Here is a 22,577-nt window from a genome sequence, read left to right on the forward strand (position 1 = left end):
TATTTATTTAATTATTGAAAAATTAATTTTTAATTTGCTTTCATTCCCCAGAAATTCAGTTACCTCAGTGACCAGGTCCTGTTTTTTTTTTTTTTTTTCCCCAGGGGTATAAATAATAGGTTTCACACATGCACACAAATCCGTCATCCGTTATCACCATGAAGAAAACCGAAGAATATCAAACCATGTAATGTGTATTAAAAATACATAAGCAGTTAAAAATACTAATTAAACACATTAGAGCCATAATTAAAAAAAAAAAAAAAAGTCCATGTTTGAAACAGGTTTTTCAGTTTGTAAGTAGTAAAATCTGATTGTCTGTGCTAGGACATTAAGGCTTGGCTGTAGGTAGAACGTCTAGTTCCCGGACACACACTCCATGTGTTGCAAAGCCACGTCAGTCTCTGTATCTGAGCCCTACTGAAAACACACAGTAACGTAGCTAGCGGCGGTTTTCAGATTTGAACCTTCCGCTGAAATAATTCCAGTTCCAGAGGGTTGCTCGTGGATATTTAACATGACACATATTCTGCACAGCTCATTATATATACATTTTATGAACATCATTATAGCACAGTTACTCTGTACATAATTAAAACCATATTACTCAGTGTCAAATAACATGTGCAGCAATTGTACTGTAATAATGTCCATGGAAGGTGAACAGGATCGTCATATTTACGATATTGTCATAGTTACGATTCCATATCTAACTGCCCCAAACCTCAAATGAGCAAATGAATGCATCCCATAATTTGTGTCTTCACATTTTATTAGCTACTAGCTGGTGAGAACCAGGACTAACCAATCAGAATCATGGCTTTTTCCTGTTTCTGTTTGAAAGCCAGCTCGCTACACTCCAGGCTTAGTGATATCGAGGTCAATCGTCATAACGGTATTTTATGGCGCAGTTATTAACATATCAAGATTGACTGATTGATAGAACGTGCCTTAATTGATTAAAAAAAACAAATATGTCATCACCACTGCCACTGCTGTCTGACATCTGATCTGACATCCCCCATCTTCATCTACATCTTCCAGCTGTAAAGCTTCTGAATGAAGCTAAACTGAATTATATTAAACTGAAGATTAAACATGTGAAATGCACACATCATTCTACTTAGTTGTATTTTTTTTATTTTTGTGGCTTAATAAGCTTTGTTTATTGTCTGTAACTGAAATTAGCTCTTAATGGCTGTGACTGCAGATCATCAAATCTGTGTATGCCACTAGTGTAATTGCATTTGCATGCTAATGGATGTGTCTCGCTCACCCTAAAAGGTGTCACTGTTTTGAGCGTAATAATGAGACGCATATCGTGGGAAAATCTTTTTCTCTCTTATGCACACAAGTGAAGTTCTAGGATACCAGTGTCCAAGTGCTGTAGTATTTGCAGTAAATACCTCTGTTGTATAGCCATCTTTAGCAGGTCAAGTGCTTCCCTTGGAGTGAGCAGTTGACGGGTTGAGCACTGTGACCCAGCAGTGCTGGAAACCTTTCTCAACTCAAGAGCGCCTAGACCTTCTGTGCTCTCAGTTGAGAATGGTGTTCACCTATCAATTGGATCCATTGCCTTTCTGGTTCCTAGAGTACTCACCTTCCTGTAGAGAATGCTAGACTGAAGAAAGTCCCAGTCTACACTACAGGGGTATGTCATTGGCCACTGTAGTGCATCACAGCACCATGGATGGTGTCTTGCTGAGGGCTAATAAACTTATCACTACGCATCTGAAGGGATCATGACTCCTCCTTCCACCACTCACCACCAAGGGCCTTGTGTAGGATCTCCCCTTTACGCTGGCCATCTCGGTATGAGTCCATGCAGGCTGCTGAACTGAAGTGGGTTTCTCAGAAGACTTCCTTCTTGCTAGTGATCAACTTAGGGAAAAAGTTGCGAGAACTGCAGGCCTTGGTGATAATCTCACTATGCATGCATTGGTGGCCAGAGTGACGTTGTAGTTAAACCTGGGGTTTCTCTCTAAGGCTGTATCACCCAATTTTTGACTGGATTCTGACTATTTGATCATCTATCATGGAGCAAAGACACAGGGAGCTCCCTTGTGCAGAGACTGGCCTGCAAGTTGGTTGGGGCCCTACCATAACATGCCACTATACAAACAGTGTCTCAATGTCATGGGAGGAGTGCTGCTCCAGGAAGGCTGCTGCAACCTGGGCATCACCATGCACCTTCTACATGTTCTACAAGGATAACATGCCCCATCCCGATGATGTGAGTGTCACCGGACACATATCCAGTTCTAAGGGGTGCTGGCTCCTGATGACATTGTTGCATACAGTATCCAGGTGATAGTCATTAGAGATTCAGTCTAAAGATAGGGCACTAGTTTTATATATATATATAACAGTGGTTCTATAATAACCAGGATTCCCTGTCATTCAGAAACAGCACCAACATGGCAGGAACTGGGTGAGAAGGTTCCAAGGAAATATGGTATTCATTGCAAATACTGCTCCATACGGTCACTTCATGAATTTGTTTGAAGGATGCGCTTACAAGAAGTTGTCTATGTGATATTCACAGCACCTGGTGCCAACCACCATTGTTATATTCAGTGGATTAATAAGAGGGTTATTTAAAAAGTTTCAGAATTTTAGAAGAGTGTACTTTCTAGACTATAATAAGAATCTTTTTGGCTGCCAATGGAAATATGTTGATGTAAGATAATAGATGTGCAGACAAATCCCGCAGAAGAATGGCTCATGGTCATCATGCTGTTAATTACCTGACCAGCTCTAATCTAATTCTAGTGTCCTGAAAAAAGTGTATGATTTTTATATAGAAAAATGTGTGCTGAGAAATATGTGCATTTACTTGGACGAATCTGTCCATTATCATTCTTTTCATGCCCCAGGTTTAACTTGCTAATCTAGCAGGAAGGAAAGTGTTTTTCCTGGAGAAACATATAGATTCTGCTTTTATAAAGGTGGGTGTTGCCTGTGTGAGAGTGTGTTTCTGCTGTCTGGTTTTGGTGGAGGATTTAAAGAAGGACTCAGTGAGCTGTAAGGCTAAGAGTTGGCAGGTGAAACATTGATTTCTGCTTTGTGCTCCATGTCTTGGTGATTTTTTGCAGTCAGTCAGCATGAACAAGGTCGAGAGAGAGGAGAGAGAAAAAACAAGAACTTTTTCGGCTCTGAATTCTGTTTCATCTGAGGGAAGGAGCGAGGAAAAACCGATGCATAAACACATTCATCCTTTGCTATTGGATTTGTTATTTACACTTATTTGATCCCTATTCCTGTCACAAAAGGTGTTTGTGTGTGTGTGTGTGTGTGTGTGTGTGTGTGTGTGTGTGTGTGTGTGTGTGCATGTGTGTATATGTGTTTGATTGGCAGGATATACGAGAGAGAGATAGACTCTTCTGAGATGGATTTGACTGCAGGAAGCGGGATTTGGCTCGGACAACGCAGCCACAGACACGGACTCTTCAAGGTAAAGCTTCATAATACACTTTAAAAAAGTCTAAATTCTTCATTCCAGAACTATGTAGATTAGAACATAGAGCAATAAAGGTTAAAATATACAGAACGCATGCTTCCGCTGTTGTCTCTTATACAATCTTTGATGTCATGGAGTTACCAATTTAGCGCCCAGAAGGGAAACAGTAAACTATGCCAGTGTGTAGAACAGACAGCTGGCAGTGTACACATTACATAAAAATTGTATATGTATATATTTTTGGGATCTGTATGACTATATACATTAATAACAGCTTCACACTAGCACTTATAGAGGTAGCTACTGGTCCTCAAGCATTTGTTTACAATGAGAGTGAGGTGAGAGGGCAAGCCCAAGAGAGCACACCAAGGTCTGCTACGGCGGTCAGGCTTTCGGGTTCCCACAGTTTGGTTCTCCAAAAATTCGAATGATAGATTAAACAAAGTCTCTGACCAGGGGACCGAAGCATAATGAGCTCTGTGGCAGCACCTGAGGTTCATTTTAGCCAGAAATAGAGCTCCAAAGGCGGCTAAAATGCCTGACATCTGTGGCCTTTTTATAACACGGTTTGTGTCGGTCATTGCTATCCGGAGCCATCGGGCTATTGATCACTTCACATGTAACAGGTTTTCCACAAATGAGTGCATGATCACATGACCAGTGTGCTTTCTATATATTTAGGCACAGGGTTTTTTAGAGTTTTTTTTATAGGTTACTTGAGGCTATGTTGAAGTCTGACTTTCTGTTCGATATATGGGTCATTTTTCTTGTCATTAGAAATGATAAAGGTTGTTCAGAGAGATATCACGTTTGTGAGGCAAGGAAAAAAAAACAGCAATACAAAATGGTTACAAAACTGAAAACAAACACAGCAGACAGGATGGGGATCGCTGCATCCCATAAGTGAAAGTTCAAAATATCTCATATTGTTTCTGTGGTTGCGAGCTGAAGATTGGAAACTGAGGCACTACAAAGGAGGTGCAACTGAAGTCCTAGGGTTGGTGTTCCAGACCAGTGATCCTGGGTTTACCTTCTAGAGATAAAATTTCTGGCTATTTAAGACGGTTTAGTCTGTGTCAGTGTGTTGCGTAATGCTCCAGATTCACCAGTGTGGAGAACAGGAAGTAGGGTGTGACGTGGAACACAGCTCAGAAAAATAAGCCACTGACAACATAGTGTAGAGCTGCGAATCACACACACCTTTATTTAGCCTTATTCCTGAATATAAACATCTGTATACGAGTATTTACAAGAACACTTCAAACAAAAATCCACACTGACACGAAACATCTGTAGCTGATGCATTGTTGACTCGTCTGTATTTACGAACAAATTATTTTTTCACTTGTTTTACGACAAAGTGTACTACATCTTGCACTACAGTTTTTTCCTTGCCTTCCAATCATAAGTTAATCCCTTTTGCTGGATATTGAGCTCCAAACTTGGAGCCTGTGCCGATAAAAGACCACTTGCACAGTACTGCCTTGCTTTTTAATTACTGTTGGGAAAATCTGCAGGCAACAAAGAATAGAAAGAGGAAGGAATGAATAACCCAAATAAAGGAAAGAGTGATGCATCAAAACGAAAAGGACAATGACACAATTCAAACATCAACAGCTGCTTTATACTCTAAAAAGTTAACAAAATTCTTTGTTGGCAAAGGCATGTTGACTGGTTTCTACATGTCAATATGTTAATAACCATTCAACATATTTTTAGCACCAATAGGCACTGTGCAATAGGGACAGAAAGTAATTGGACAATCTAACATTAATCATAAAGGAAACATTTCTCAGACAGACGTAAGATTTCTTCTGTCATCCACCACAGTTGTTTTCCGTAGTCTTCCGGGCCTTTTGGTGTTCCTGAGCACACCAGTGAGCTCAGGCTTTTTAATAATGTACCAAATAGTTGATTCAGCCACACCTAATGTTCTTTCCCCGTCTATCTGATGGGTTTGTTTTAATTTTTTCAGCCTAATGATGGCTTGCTTCATATTGAGAGTTAACAGCAACAGATTCCAAATGCAAATGCCAGACTTAATTAACTCTACACCTTTTATCAGCTTAATTGTAAGTGAAATAATGATAGAATAACTCACACCTGACCATAGAACAGCAGAGCAGCTAATTGTCCTTTTTCCTTTGGCCCCTTAAAAAGGGAGGACCACATATAAAAAGTGCTGTAATTCCTACAATGTACAGTCACCAGAGACACCAACAATCTTTGTTACCTCATAACGTCTCTATAATGAAAGGTTGTATATGACTGTATAAGATGAAACCACGGTTATCAGTTTTTCTTCTATTTTTGTGCATCAAACAGTAAATAGGGACTAATTGCAGGTGGGAATTAAGGTGTGAGTGCGGAAACCTCAGAAACCTCAGACACACAGCATGAGATCAAAATTGCAGCTCTGTGTCGCACACAGAGTTTTTGATCCCTTTTCCCTTGGTAGGATAACACTGCTGCTTGTAAGTTTTTTCCCCCTCGGGTAGAAAAACTGCATTTCAAGCTACTTGCAAAAGAACATTTTGTAACATATGTTGTGCTTCATCTTTCTCCACCTTATGGTTTAATCTGAACACTGAGAGGGGCAAGTCAGTGCACTCTGAAGAGCTCAAGGCTTTGTCCAAAACCAAGTACTACACACTACTACCACTACATACTACTATTTAGACTAGGATGTAAAGATCTAAATAGTAAAGATAGTTTAGTAAGATAGAGCTGAACTCTCTGATGTCAACCGACACTCTTTGGAAGCCCCGCCCCCTTCCCCCTATTTCATATTCGTACTGTTTTGGCCTGTGCTTGTGGTGCTTGAAAGTTGCACTAATGAGGTTCCCTCACTTTCTGTATGACCAAAACTGAATATTTTAACAAAAAAAATCCAACAATGAAGTAGAAGCTTTACAACAAAACAAAAAATGTCTGCGAAATAAAGCGGTACACGATGCATCTGGCTGAAAGGCTCAGTGCTGTTGCAATGTGCAGAGTAGGTAATCGTTTAGCTAGCATTATGCTCATTGAGTGTAACTGAAAAGTCTGATAGTTGTGACTATTTTCTGTACATTACACATCCGCCGGTGTGTGTAACGCTGTGGGCAGAGCGTCTGAGCCTGAGACATAATTTGTGGAACAAGCTCAATAAAGAGACTGATTACTGTCCTGTTGTTTTTGTGTAGAAACCCAGATAACTCTGGAAACTATTAAAGCACTTTACATGAGGATGAAATAATGAAAGCACTGCTGAATAATCGGCGACGCTGTGATGTACTCCAGCAGAGCAAAGCCTTGGTCTGAGCTTTAATAACAGACCAGATTTTCCTTCCTCTGAAGCTGTGTAGAGAAGCTGCATGCTTCAATGGAAGGTTGAATGAAATTATAATTGTGCTTACATGGTTTGCTACCAGGAGCTGTTTACATTTTCTCCTTTATCTAACACACACTCAGCTGTGCATTATTATTATTATTATTATTATTATTATTATTATTATTCAATAATACTACTATAGTATTATTGACACTGACAGTATAAGGTGTGGAGAGGTAAACTCGATTAGTCTGGTTATGTTTACAGATGTCTAATTGATAATTACATGTTGAATTATGTTTTTATTCTTATCACAATATGGGTTTCTCTTATATCACTTAAAAGAGGATGAGTTCCCTTTTGAGTCTGGTTCCTGTAAGAGTTTCTTCCTCATGTTGTCTCAGGGAGTTTTTCCTTGCCACTGTCCACCTCTGAATTTTTCGTTAGGGATCTAAATCTAAACTTCTGTCCGGATTTCTGTAAAGCCGCTTTGTGACAATGTCCTTTGTTAAAAGCACTATATGACTAAAATTGAATTGATTTGAAAGAAAAGCTGCTGAAACAGAACAACCTAAAGTGGCAGCCTTGTTAAAACTCAGCAAGACATAAATGGCAAAATTTAAATAAAGAAAATTTAGCTGTCACTTTATCTATTTAAATAAAGTGTGGTGTGCATGGGTCAAAAAACATCACTGTGTGTATAATTTTCTCAGAGAAAAGTGTGCAATAGTAGTTATTTGACTTAAGTAGAGAAGAATTGCCATTATTGTTATTTTATTGATGAATAAACCAGAAGAATAGCGAAACCTTCATTTCAGGGTTGTGTACTTGGCTGCACACTGATTATTGCAATGTCCAGCAGCTTTTCTTGCACCTCATAATGTTTGTTCATATTGCAGTACAAAGTGTATGGGCTGTAGATACCTACAGAAATGTGATATGAGTAAGTTAAGCTTGCTCTTGGTCTGCTCAAACATCATAAACAAAGCCATTACACCAGTTTAATACCAAAGATCAAACACTCTGTCCATTATTAAAGCAGTAATTGCAGGTTTAGCTCTTACAGCCGACATAGAAGTAAGGCCAGAGTGGCTCCTGTGATCAAAACCTGCCAGAACAATGACTCGGCACGAAGCCTAGGAGGTGTGTATTGCTCAGATGCATTACAATACAAGTATAGCAAACTTTTCCTGTTAGCTGCCCAGGAAATAAAAGGACCAAAACCAAATGACAGACCCCCTTAAACCAGACTCCGAAGTCTTTGAGTCTGCATCCAAGGAGAGAAGCACCTCAGTGTGCAGTGAAGAGAAGAGGAGAGAATATATATATAATATAAAAAATAATTTATATTCAGTCGTGTGTTCAATAGGGATTCAATCCAGAGACTGAGATGGTCATTGCAGAATATTGATTGAACCATTTCTGTGTTGATTAAGAAGAATGTCTGGCTCATCATTTTGTTGGATGTTCTGTGTATTTGGCCAAGTCTGAACCTCCTGGCAGAGGCAACCATAATATCCTGGTACTAAGCAGAACTCCTAATGTCATCTACCTTCACAAGAGCTCAACCAGCAGCCACAAAACCACCATCAGATGCTTTTCCTATGCGCTTTCCTTCTGTTACCAAATAACGATCAAAATGTTTCATTTCTTGACACAAGCACAAGAATAAACTGATAAAATATCATTATATGCTGTTAAGAGTCTGAATGAATCATGCAAACACTGTCGTTCAGTTATATAGTTGCATATATAGTGTTGAATGTTTGAATCAATTGAAAACAGAAACCTAAAACACATATTCAGGCAAAGTATCGTTACACTCCTAATACCTAGGCTATATGCACAATAATAAAAATTAAACATTCAGTAGTTAATTATTTCTTTATTTTACAGAAATAAGTCAGACGTAATTAAGTTAGACTTAATTACCTATGTTATGCTGTCCTCCTGAATGGTTGAAAAGGTAATGCAGCAGTGTAAGCAGCTCTTAGACACTCTTGGATACATTACAGCTCACCCAGGTTTGGAGTCTGTGTGCCTTAATCCTTCCTCATTACAAAACCCCCACAGTATTTACCTAGCAGATTATGGGCCATTGCCAGAGAAGTAAGTAAATACTCATACTTCATAAGTAAATACTGGCTTCGAAAACAATAAAAAACAAAAAATTGCAAAATTCATGACAGTATAAAAACAGTGAGTGAATATTTAAAAAAAATATATTGAAGACACGTTTGCGTGGTCGTGAAACAGGAAATGCAGTAGAACATTCTGCAAAAGAAAATGTTGAAGATGCATAGATGAGATCACACCATATTTTCACATATTACATGTAATCATCACATAGTGCAGCTGATTTAAAAAAAAAGGAGTGCTATTATAATAAAGAACATATTTCACAGCTTTTGGTGAGGGAACATCATTGCTACAACTCTCAAGCAGTTGAAATACTTTACCCATAATTCTCAGTCAGCCTCCATGTTAGCTGACAGAGCCCATTCCCCGTCTGGTTTGATCTCCTTAAATTCCCCGCCGGTTTGGAATTGCCTAGTTTACGCCCATTTCCTCATCGCCTGACCCTTTTGCTCATTTCAGGTTTGTGATTAGTGTCTACTCCTCCTGCACCTTTCCCTCCTGTAATTGGATGGCATTACTCTGGATAGCACGCTGCATGAACAGGGCTTTAAAAAAATGCACTTTCATAAAGTGTTGCTAAATATTTTATTTGAAGCTATTTGTTGTAACGTGTCGTAAATTGCATCATTGAACCATATCGTTTTTTGACATACTACTTAATATAGTGCTATGATATTTGGGATGTAGTCATGGGGAGAGACTGCAAAAACATAATTCTTTCAGCATTACTTATAATCATTACCTGTTTGCGTGACCTTGTTTAGCAGCGCAGAAGCGTAATGATGAAATCCTGTTTCTGCTTCCTTCTGGTGAACAAATGGCCGCATTAGTACATTCGCCCCCATTGCTCATTGAGCTAAACAGCCAGATATATATATATATATTGTTATTAATTAGTGAACCAAATCCATAAATCAGTCTTTATTTTCCCTCTTATTATCATTGACCTTGTTCCAGAATTGTGTAGATTTCAGTCTTGAAGAAATCAGTCAGCACTTTCACAGATGATGCGAGTATTTGACCTCTGATGAAAAAGTCCATCAGGCCAGCCATCTTTTTGCACATGCAGATCTTTTTATATTTGCTCCCTATTTCTATCTGCCTTGATGAGCCGAGCCGATCGGTGTGGCAGCTTGGTGTGGTTGCTGCAATCACGGATGATTGCGCTTTGCGCTTTGCGCTTTGCTTTATGTGTTATCCTCCTCAATGAAAACACACCTTTAATCTAAAATTTAGATTAGGAACAAGTGATGGAAATTACAGCAGAGCCTTTAATTTGAAATGTTATCACAGTCTAATTTTCAAGAATGGGACTTAATCCACTGTCTGTCTGTCCGTCTGTCTGTCTGTCTGTCTGTCGCACTGTCTCTGCAGGGCTCTATGCAAGATGTCAAATTTGTTTTTTCTTCAAATGGCTACATTATGCAGTGTCCCAGCCTCAATCGCAGTAAGTGGATTTTGGGTTTACATCAATTACAAGCGCACATTTCTCTCCCCTATCACTAATCGTGTTGCTCATGAAACTGAGTTTCATTTAAAAAATTCACTCTGTGCCATAATTATTACTGTGAGTAGCTAAAGGCACAGCAATCTGTTCCTGCATTGAATATGGATTCTGTGCAAATTAAATGACAAACACTGAAAGCAACATGGCTCTCTCTCACTCTCCTCTTTCTCTCATTCTCCCCTCTCGCGCTCTCTCTCTCTCATTCTCCCCTCTCGCACTCTCTCTCTCTCATTCTCCCCTCTCGCGCTCTCTCTCTCTCATTCTCCCCTCTCGCACTCTTTCTCTCTCTCTCTCTGTCATTCTCCTCTCTCTCTCTCGTATGTACATTTTCTTATATATTTTACATATATATGATTTTTATTATTGATATTTACAGTCATACTCTGTCTCTTAGTGCTATTTAGTTCCACACAATTCCTGAACATATGATTGAATACTTAATAATTAAATAATGAATTGATACAGAAGCAGTCCCCGATTATATTCGCATTAAAGTTAAACAGAGTAAAGGGTGGATCTGCTTTACTACTGCATAGTTACCTGAAATCATACACAGACCTCCAAACCATGATATTCATATTCAGTCTAGGTGAAATTCTAAATGTAATCATATCACAGTATGAAATTATGACTGTAATGCAAGAGTCTAAAAACTACAAGTTCATTAGTATACATTATAGATCATGTATTGAGCTCCTAGTAAAGACAAGAGCGAGCTGAGTGTGGCTTCTAAATGTTAAATGGTGGCTGAAGGAGCTCCCAAAGTGTCTCCACTGTTTATTTAAAATGCACTGCAAGACTAAATTAGAATGCTTTATTACATTAGTTGAATCAAGAGCAGGAAATTGTTATGTGCGATTGTAAACAGGGGCGATTACTTCATTTAAGTCCGTCAGCTACATGATTAAGTCCATGTTCCTGTTTTATAAACAACGTTACTGTGATCTAGGGGACAGCTGGTTTTGTTGGTGATGGTTAAATGGGTTAAAAGCTGCACATGGAGAAGCAGGCGTGATGCACTTTAACAATTTAGTACTAATCAGGAAACTAAACAGGTGGAAACACAAGAGGTGGAGAGGATGTCACAATAAGAGCACTGGATTAAGCACCATGCCGAGAGAGGGATTCCTGACATCGGAACTGGCGAGAAGTGTCCAGGGAAACGTTGGCAGCCATATTTATATCAAATAAATCATATGGCATGTCTTTGAACGTGCACAAGAATTTATCCAGGTGATGTTCTTTGCCCCTGGAGGTTATCTGGTGTTCACAGAGCCGCGGTTGCATATATTACTAGCATTTATGTTGCTTCTCTGCCTTCTCATCCTCCTCTCTGCGTTCTCTCTCACTCTTTTTTTTTTAAATGCACAAAATATACTCATCATTATACCTGAGCCCAGTGCCAAAATATAGAGCTTCGCCCTGTGAGACACAGAATAGTAGGCTAGCATGATAGTCCACTGTGCATACTCCATAATGCACACCACTAACACAGTGTGCGTAAATGTTCTTGATATTCCACATTTTCTTGCTTTTTATAGACATTAGGATATTCATTCAGTTGCTGACTGTACTCAGCCGTGTGCTATCCAGCTAAATAATCCATAAAAAAGTAAAGTATTCCCATAAAGAATGGATGAAAATTGTGTTAACGGCTTTTTAGTGAGAGTGCGGAGATTAAATAAATCAATCAGAAGGTGGCGTGGAGTTGTATTACAGTACCTACAGGGCTAAATCGCGTTACACTCAAGGGTTTCTGAAAGCTAAAAAAACCCATTGTGCCGACGTCTTTCTGATTAGCACACAAGCTGCATGCAGCGTCGTTAAGATGGAAATTGTGCATGTCATGCTGCTTGCCAATGAGTGCATCTCATCTTAAAAAAATTCCATATCCAATAGACTGGTAGCTCAATCTACACATATTCACAGATTTTTTTTAATACTTGAATTTTTTTTTTATTGATATTACTATCCAGCTGTGTTAATACCACTGAATCCTCTTTGCAAGTAATGAATTTAGGAATTTTCTCTCTAGCCACAGGTCCTGTTATGTTCATATTTGCCCTGCCTGGATAAAAAGGCTTTAATATATTAGTCTTCAAGTCAGGGAAAGGAATGGTGTGTGTGATGAGGGTCAGTAAAATCAATACATTATTCTGAGCAAATTTAAAAAAAAAAAAAAAAAAGGACAGCTTTTATATTTTCATGTCTCAAACCAAGTGAAACGACTCGTCTTTGCCTGAGTGCCTTTGCCTCCACCTCTCCTTTTCACTCGTTCAGTTCGCTTTCAATTGGCATAACTGTCTGCTTTACAGTGTAGCGCTCAGAACTGAAACACCAGAGGCTGAGGCTTCTAGATGTAAATGCAAAAGCTTTTTATTTGGGCTTTTTGAAGAATTTTTGGACCCACTGCCGGGGTAAAACAAAAAATAAATAAATAAATAAATAAATCTTCAGACTGGGTGTGTGCGTAGGAACCGGGATGAACCAGCAGGATGAAACAAACAAACAAAAAAATCCTCAAAGTCTTTACTTTAATGTTGAGTTTTAAAGGAGAGCATATATATTAATAATAATATTCAGGCACAGGGAAAGAAAAATGCATTTCTTTTTCTCAGTCTTTTCATTAGAAACAGGTTAATAGCAGTGCACATTTCTGGTTGCAGTATCTGAAATATGCAGCTATTACACACATAACCTGGGATATACAAACAGAAGAAATATGCTCCATATAGCTCACACAGACTGCGCTCTATCTCTGCGGGGACTGCGAGTGTGTCCCCGCTTTATAGCAGATTCTGATAGTGTGTCTACTAAATTTTACATTTTGAATGTTTCTGGAATGTAACAAGCCCCAAAAACTGTAGTCAATCTCATAAAATATTACTAATTGGCTGTTTTTGTCAAATGTAAATAACAATTTCTTGATTTGGGAAAGACAGAGCTAGCTTTCTACTCGGGCAATTACACAGAAGATCAAAATCATCTGGTTCAGGAATTTCATTCGTGAATGAAAATAGACTTGTTTTCTGCAGCCCTGTATTTTTTTTCCCCTCAGTGTTTCTCAGGCATAATGATAGAGCAAATGTGTTTTAATTCAGAAATAAGTGTATACATGGACATACAGGATTAATCTCCTAGATCTGGTCCTTGTCCTAGAAATACATTTAAACTGTCTTTAAACATAAGACATCTATCCATCTATCTATCTATCTATCTATCTAAATATATATACACAGTCAGTTCCGGAAGTATTTGGAGATTTTGTGATTTTGCCTTTATACACCACCACAATGGATTTGAAATAAAACAGTCAAGATGTGATGGAAGTGTAGACTTTCAGCTTTACTTTAAGAGTTTCCACAAAAATATGGCATTTACCACTTAGGAATTACAGCCATTTTCAACAAAGTACTTCTATTTTCAGCTCAAAGGTATTTGAACAAAGTGACATAATTGTAAATATAACCATCATTTTAATACTTGGATGAAAATCCTTTGCAGTCAGTGACTGCCTGAAGTCTGGAGCCCATGATCTCAAAACTCAGATTCTGAGTTTCCTCCCTGGAGATGCTTTGCCAGGCCTTCACTGCAGCCACCTTCAGTCTTAAAACAAAGCTGAACGTCTACACTTCCATCACATCTTGATTGTTTTATCCATTCATCCAAATCCGTTGTGGTGGTGTATAAAGGCAAAATCACAAAAACTCTGTCGTTGTCCAAATACTTCCGGACCTGCACATATATATATATATATATATAGGATGGGTTAATTCAAAATGTTTTCCTTAAATCTGTATCTTAACCTTGTGATTTTTCTGTAATTCTCTTTGTTTTCCTCTTCTTGCTCTTCCTCTTCTTCGGCTTCTGTGTCTTCATTAAGCATGTCCAACATGCAGTGATTTTCTCAGCCTCGTGCAGGGAATAATGGATCTGCAGGAGCTTTTGGCTAAAATGACATTGAAGGTGAGGCTCCCTCCGCTTCCATCTCTCTCTCTCTCTCTCTCTCTCTCTCTCTCACTCACTTTCTCACGTGATACTATCTGTAAGAAGAACATTATGCTGTAGCAGTATAGATAACAGGGTTATTAAGAACCATTACTTCCAGCTATGGCAAATCACTGTACATCTACTACAAGATTTAAAAAAATTAGGAAAATGAGAGAAGTTCTGATAAAGTTATGAAAGCGAACCCTCTTAAGTGCATGTTCAATATTCTAGATAATCTAACTAAACCTTCGCACTGCTGCTGTAGTGTCATTTGGCATATTTGTCCTCTTTGTGAATAAGAATCAGTGATCAGACACAATGATGTACTTTAAACCAACTAGCAATTTTTTAGAAATTATTAATTTTTAATTTTTATTATTATTTAAAAAAAAACTCTTCTGCTTTTCACAGAGCATTTCTATTCTTGGCCGTACACTCAATCACTTCTTCCACTCTTGCCTCACAGACACACAGAAGGTGATATAGAGAGTCATGCAGCTGTGTCGAGCGTCTCAATGTCCTTTTTCTGATTCCTCTCAGCAGGAAGCTCCTCACCTGGCTGTTGAAAATGCATCAGCCCGTGAAAAAGGTGCTGAAATGAGGAACATTATCCAATGCCATCCTCCATTTTAATCAGCCAGGCATCATTCCTTTCTGCTTTGTAGGTCGTTACATGTCTAGAATACAAAAGCTCACTGGGTTTTGACTGAACGAGAAGTCGTTGGGCTAAATGATGTCCTGCTGGGTTGAAATTTGGAGTGTTTAAGGTTAGAGGATGGAACAGTAGTCCTCCAAATGCCTGTTTTTTCTGATCCTATCCATCGACGTACTTTAGGTCGCGGGTGTCTGATGTTGAATGACGTAAAGCAGGTTTTGCATTAAATGTCAACAGGATTTTGTACAGAAAGTAGCCTTGGTTACTAAAAAGGATATCAGTGTTCACTTTAGCTTTGATAATGGCATTATATTAATCATTTTTAAAATGGCACTGCTGCCTCCGTAGCAGTTTAACTTGCAAAAATACATCTGCAATTTTTTTTGTCAAAAGTTGCCAGAAAAAAAACTAGAAACTAACCCAGTGTAGAGTGGGAGTGTAAGTTCTGTGTATGTGGCATTAATGTATCAGGCATTTGCATAATTTGTGCATTGCCTCTGAAATGTTATTTATATGCTATTTCACTCCTACTAGTGTAGGCTAGTTTAGTGTTTGTCCCATTAGTGTTACAGCACTGAATTTTTCCGTGTCATGTTAGCGATTAAAGCTAAAATCCCTAACAAGTGGGCAAGCTGCTCTGAATACAGGAGTGTTATAGCATTAAAAATGACCAATTTACAATCACGTTCATGCCAAAAGCTTACACGGTTTATAGACCTTTCCTTTTTGTAAGTCGTCGCACATGCTGGAGGGTGCATTTTGGAATCTGGGAAATTCAGGAGTTCTCTTATTTAAGAAATTTCTTTCTGAACTGTACTTTAAAACGTGACTGAAAAAGAGACAGCAGTTTTATGTTGAACTGTGAGTTGTACCGCATGATTGTCTTGAGCATAGTGTGAAGAGTGCAATGGAAAGTCATGCTCTTTCTGCTTTTTGGTTTCTTTTTTTTGTATTATGCCTTTGTTTGTCTGTAAGTGATGTCTGAGAAGGACATACCCAAAGAATGTATAGTGGATAGATGTATAATTGCATTGTGGTGCTTAGAGTCACGTATGAGAACCTGTTGATGTCAATATCCACACGATAAAATATAAATATAAGCGTCTGAACTATACATTATAAGGTCGGTATGGATACTCGTATTTTCATTCAGAAGTGTTGAGATGCAAAAACAGAGATTTTTCTGTGTAGTGATTGATGTACGCATTGAATTTTGCATCTAAACTGGATGGTTTACAGCGTGATGGCCTTCTGCTCGCACGTGGCATGTGGGAATTGCTCTTATATTACTTTTATACTGCGTTTCATCAGTGATGACTGGATACAGATAGAAATAAATCTAAATCTAAATAGAAAAAACACACCGTTGCAAAGTTGTAGGTCCTAGACATTATTTTAACCGTTCAGTTTTAAACTGTAATAACAAGAACGTGAAAAAAATGTTGAGGAAATATTGACACCACATCACACAGCTGTAGCTCTAACCATGATACCTGCATCTGTAACTACCAGAGCTACCACAATATAGCCTCTGCATCCCAGAGGTGTCAAAGACATGTGTCTTTATATCTCCATCGAATCATTTGTTAGAAGATTGATATCCAGCATCATACCATGATATCTCAGCAACACTGAGAGCAATATTATCTCTAGGAGTTGAATAACCTTGAGCCATGTCGAGGTCAGGAATGTCACAAAAATGCAGCCCAGGGAATATTTCTCCCTGTTAGACCTTTGCAGTGATCAATAAAAAAACACTCTGACACAGTAAGCTCTGATCTAATGCTTTTAGACTGCAGGCAGAACAGGAACTTGAAAGGAGTAATCCACTCTCAGTCCAAAATTGAATGCGTATTTCCTTACCGAGACTGAAATGGAAAAAAAATAAAAATAAAAAAAAAGAAGACGTCACTCGAATGGGGGAGTTTCCATCCCTGCAGAAGATGTATAATGTGTGTCTTTATAATACTGCATATTAGCCAATGTTAGCAAGGGTACGGATGTGCAGAGAAACCTGACCTGAGAGAAATTATTTTAAGTTTGTTAAAAAAAAAAAAAAAAAAGTTCCGCTGCAGTTTAATGCTGTTAAGGTTAATGCCCACACACACACACGTACACACACGCACACACAGGGACACACACGTCTGCTTGTGAATCTGAGATGAAGTGTAAATTCTATCAGGTGTTGTCAAATTAAAAATAACCGGAGTTATTTTTAAAAAGAAGAAGAGCGTGCATGTGTGAGGTGTTGAATCATCTCAATGTCAGAGCTTAATAATATCTTCATTTTGGGGGCAGAAAATAAACGAGAGGAATATCAAGCAGTGTTTGTTAATAACTGAACTCTTCTGTGTGTGTGTGTGTGTGTGTGTGTGTGTGTGTGTGTGTGTGTGTGTTGCAGTTGAACTACGCTGAATCCAGACTGAGTCAGTTGGAAAGTTGTCACTGTGAAAGGACATGCAGTGTGAATGATGTTGTATATCGGGATAAAGAACTCTGGACTGAACCAGAAAACTGTAGAACCTGCACTTGCATGGTAAGTGAAATAATAATAATAATAATAATAATAATAATAATAATAATAATAATAATAATAATACATTTAAAAAGTAATAAGGCCTACTAGAGTAAGATCTATTTGTACTACCAAGATCTGTCTTTATTTCTTCACTGGTTGTGATCTGTGTGTAAATACACGCCTCATATCTTTAATGCGAACAGATCGTTTTGACTTTTATTCTAAAAGCGCTTGTTGTAATGTCACATGCCTGTAACAAGCCTGTAAGCTGTACCTGTGTGAGTTACTCAATAAAATCCCTAAACCCCTGAGGAGCGTCACTTTTCTGACAACGCCGTGTACATTTCAGTGTTTTAAACCCGACAGGAGACGATAGAAGAGAGCGCTTCCTGTAGTGTCTCCATACTGAAGTGAAAAAAGCACTAAATCTTTTTTGCTCCAGGATATAATGCAATGGTTTCCAATTCTGTCAGTTCGGACTGGATGGATATATTTTACCTGGAGTTATTTCTACAGATATTACTAGGTGAAAAAAAAAACAAGGAAATGTGCAGGAATTTGCATGAGGAGAGGCTTTGGTACAAGGTTTGGGCTGGGCAGCCTCCATTCACGTCTCCATGTCTCCATGTCTCCATGTCGCTGGGATAACAAATCTCACCCTCTCTTCATCCTCAGGCTTTGGGTCCACTAGATAACATTCATGCTGCATAATGAAACCATCTAGTAGGGACTCTATACCATCACAGAGAGTAGGTGTAGCCAAGGTTTCCCAACGGTGAGAATTCCACAGAATCAAACATCGGCGCTGAGAGAGAGGAGACGGCTTAGTGAAATCTTTCTGTCCAGCGTGACAGCTCTTTGCAGGGGTGCCTGGGTGGGGTGGCTGCATTAGAAGCGGCAAGAGTCGCTGTTTTGTCTCTCCAACTAAAAAGCCAAAACATGCAGCTTTCCCATGTTGTCTCATGTCTCAGACAGGGGCAGAGTTCCTGCGTCCTTAGGAGGCGATGTCTTCTGTAAAATGCAGTAGTGAACACAGATAGAACACAAGTGCATAATCTCAGCATATGATTTATTAGTATGAATCTTCATCAAAGTTTATAACACGGGTTAGAACGCAGGCCGGCATAAACACAATGAAAAAAGGAAAATAACGAGGCTAGAGGCTCAATTCCAGGGAACGGAGGATGTGGAACTTGGAAAATAAGGTTCAGACTTAACAATACAAAAAAAAGCTTCACAAGGCTTCACAACAAGACAAAGATGCAAGAGGGTATCGTAATAAAATGCACATGTTCAGACGCAATCACATGACAAACGACACCACATGACATGAACATGAAGGCATTGCTTGTCACACACCATGCTGCGACGGAGAATTCGTGATAGCTTTTGTTTTTTCTGTCCCTTTACACACTGACAAGTCTCCGCTGAGTTTCGTGAGAACTGATGATTACAAGTTTATCGATTGAATTAAAACAGTTCTTGGGTGTGAACTTGAATCTTATTAAAAAGTCAATTTGATTTGCACGACTGCTTAAGTTAATTAAACATTATTTTCTCGTGTACCATCTTCACTTATAAATTCAGAACTAATATCTTTCCTGCTCATTTCTGTTTGTATATACAATCTTTTCGTATGTTCCACGTTTCAGAATGGTGCCGTTGAGTGTCGGAGAATATTTTGCCCTCCTGTGAACTGTTCAGAGGATTCTCTACCTGTTCACGTGGATGGAACGTGCTGTAAGAAATGCAGATGTAAGTGCAAGAAGGAAGTTGGTTTATGTATAATTCCTCTTGTTTCCTACCTTGTTATTCCCCTCATTTTCAGTCGCTTTACCTCATCTCCACGTGAAGTATGAAGTCAGGACTTTATAGATCTCTGAAGCCTAAGGAGAGCTGTTATCTCAAGGAAAAAAAGGATTGTTATTAATGTCATTATTAATGTCCTTACTGTTCTAATGTAAATGTAGTGTGCAGTGAGAATCGGAAACACTTTGCTGTGATGAATGTATGGAGTATTAATTCAAGAATGAAATTTCTAATGAGACTCATTTGATGAATTTGGTCAGCCTTATTATAAGAAGCTCTTTTAAAGGTCATTCTAGCGCAAAATGGCTCTCGAATTACCCTCAGATCTACGTTTTGCTATTGAGCAGATTGCTGTCAGTGTGCTCTGAGCCATAACTAATGGAATTGAGGCTATTCACTGAGCTCCACGCTTATTTCTCTATTATACATGCTTAATTGTTTGGATCTTTTGCGGTCTCGGAGTGATAGCCAGTGCAAACCTATTATTTCTCAATTTCTCTTTTTGCAGCTAAATGCACCTACCTGGGCCAAACTCTTTCAGAGGGTCAGCGTGTTTTCCTCCAGAGCTGCAAAGAGTGCAGGGTCAGTAAAATGTATATTTCTAATTGCATGGCATGACAGAGAGGACACCTTACACACTCATTCACACCTAGAGTAGCTAGTGCACTTACCAGCAGGTTTCTGGGAGGCGGAGGTCACCTGAGCCCAGGATCAAACCAGGCGGAAACACTACCTGTTGGCCAAATGTGAACCTCCTGGTAGAGGCAACCAGGTTTCGAAGCCTAAAATACCCTGGTACTTATAGTGCCATCATGATGCCATTGATATTCACATGGGTGCCACAAAACAGACCCAAAGCATGTTTTTTTTTTAAACAGTGGCATTCAGCTCCTTTTCCTTGCATAATTTGGTATTAATTATATAAATACTATTATATAAACAATATCTGTAATGAGAATTTTTCCATTTAGATCCGGTTTTGTTCTTATACGAGAAACTGAAAGTATCTGAAATGCGTCAGTCTGTTTTCATGGATTTATTTGAATAATTCATGAGCCAGTTTCATATCAGTTTTTCTTCACTCCAGGAACTAATACATTACAAACACATTGCTTTACTTGTTTTATTCATTCATTTCTTTCCTTTTTTTTTTTTTTTCAATAGAACGGTCTGATGGAATCGGTGAATGAAAGCTGCCCGAGTCTCAACTGCACCATAAACGACCAGATTTTGCCAGAGAACAGATGTTGCAACGTCTGCAGAGGTGATTTTTTTTCTTCATTATTCTGTTTAACATGCAGAACTGTTCAGCGTGTGACAAGGGTGATGCTGTTTCCCATTTCATCAAGCCACATTTTGAGAAATCTCTCTGTTTTCTCTGTGGATGTTTCATCTAATCTCACGGTGTGATGCAGAACAAATTGACTTTGTTAATCTACTTTTCTGAGTTTTTTTTTTTTTTTTTTGTGCCAGCGATCGTTTGTGGATTTCTGCAGTATCAGCACAGTTGATAAGATAAAAACAAGCAACAATATAATATAAAGACAATGTCTAAGATTGTGTACTCCTGCTTCTTCACTCAGCCCAAATTATTTTCAACCTGAATCTCCACCTCGACTTTAATTCAACAAAACAACCTGGAGATGTGCCATAGTGAAGTGAAAGTATATAAAATAAGAGATTATTATTATTATTATTTAATGTGAAATGAATGCTGCGTGGGTGGGACGCCTGAATAACAGCTGCTGTAAAGGAGTTTTCATGGTTATATTTCTAATTCGAATATCCTTTTTATTACATATTAGACATGTACAAGGTGAAAAAAAGATTACATTTTTTTGGATTTTTTTCTGTCATATGTCACCTCATGACTTTGTTGGACGGTTAGAAATGTGGTAGTCGAGCACTTTTTGATAGATTCTCTTTTTAAAAAAATCAATTTAAAGGAAAAAAAGAAAGAAAAACAACTAAATCTAGGTGTAGCATGTTTCTTTAAATCATTATGTATCAATACAGCATTATATCTGTGCTATATAATATTAGCAAATATTACTATTTGAAATATTCTTATTATTAATTCTGAACAATGATACTGATAATATTGTCATTATGGCTCTTAATTCATAAGTACTACTGAAGCTCATTAAAAGACTTTTTTTATATCCTGTCTGATGATCACAAAAGTGCACTCTGGGTAATTTTCAAATAGATATGTTGGCTCACACATGATCAAAACTTAATAATTGACTTAATTGTAATATTTAATATTCATTAAGCATGTTGGATTTCTTTAATGAGTAAGAATTATGATCAGTTATTACTGATTACTGTTACTGAATTTTCTTCAGATGAACAGCGTATTTCACGTTTTCTCACATTTGATGTATGTTTTCCAATCTACACAGTGTAGCATCAGCAGGTAAGAATGCTCGCAATAACTCCAGTTATTAAATCTCTCCAGTTATTAAATAAGTATTCAGTGCACAGATAAGTGTAAACAGGGTCATATATGTCTCCATGAAGACATGGTGTGTGAAGGTTGGAGTGGAAGAACTCAAATGTTCTCCACAGAACCCTGACCTCAACCCCACCGAACACCTTTGGGACGAACTGGAGCGCCACTTGAACCCCAGACTTGACCTCACTAATGCTCTTGCAGCTGAATGAACACAAATCCCCACAGCCACGCTCCAAAATCTAGTGGAAAGCTTCCCAGAAGAGTGGAGCTCATTATAAATGGAAAGAAAGGCGGAATAAATCTGGACTGGGATGTTCATATGGGTGTTTATATTCTTTATGACAGTACATGTAGGATAACAAGACAACTTTGATGTAATGGTGCATTTTAATAATAGTTACTATATGATACTTTTGAAATTTTCATTCGCATGAATGGTCATGATGTTCGATTCTAAAAATAAAGCATAGCTTTTAGAAGCAGTGTATTTTCAGTGTATGCTCAGTCACTGCGCATGCCTGTGCTCTATAAACACAATATATACACACAGTGTTATCATCTAAGCCTATTTAGACCAAAAGCAGTCACTAATTATCAGTGATGGCTGGTGGTGATATTAGATGGGAGGCTAAAACTGTTAGTGTTGCGCAGTGTGTTATATCACAAGGTCACAAATATTATAGACACACACATTTCACACTTAAACACAGATTGGGAGCTGCACTAAC

The 22,577-nt window shown here is 38.3% G+C and overlaps 1 protein-coding gene across 3 annotated transcripts in view; it reads left to right on the forward strand.

Moving 5' to 3' along the window:
- LOC113523924 (protein kinase C-binding protein NELL1) overlaps nucleotides 1-22,577 on the forward strand; it is a 170,922-nt gene that overhangs the window by 63,644 nt on the left and 84,701 nt on the right. For 2 of the 3 annotated variants that reach the window (XM_034308508.2, XM_053238169.1), the window contains exons 5-11: nucleotides 3,358-3,454; nucleotides 10,287-10,359; nucleotides 14,303-14,385; nucleotides 17,466-17,600; nucleotides 19,235-19,337; nucleotides 19,900-19,973; nucleotides 20,556-20,655. In XM_034308508.2, coding sequence (XP_034164399.2) covers nucleotides 3,358-3,454; nucleotides 10,287-10,359; nucleotides 14,303-14,385; nucleotides 17,466-17,600; nucleotides 19,235-19,337; nucleotides 19,900-19,973; nucleotides 20,556-20,655 — 665 coding nt within the window. The remainder of the gene's footprint in view (nucleotides 1-3,357; nucleotides 3,455-10,286; nucleotides 10,360-14,302; nucleotides 14,386-17,465; nucleotides 17,601-19,234; nucleotides 19,338-19,899; nucleotides 19,974-20,555; nucleotides 20,656-22,577) is intronic. The other variant, XM_034308509.2, reaches the window with a different exon arrangement.

This window comes from Pangasianodon hypophthalmus, chromosome 11, assembly GCF_027358585.1.
Source record: "Pangasianodon hypophthalmus isolate fPanHyp1 chromosome 11, fPanHyp1.pri, whole genome shotgun sequence".
NCBI lineage: Eukaryota > Metazoa > Chordata > Actinopteri > Siluriformes > Pangasiidae > Pangasianodon > Pangasianodon hypophthalmus.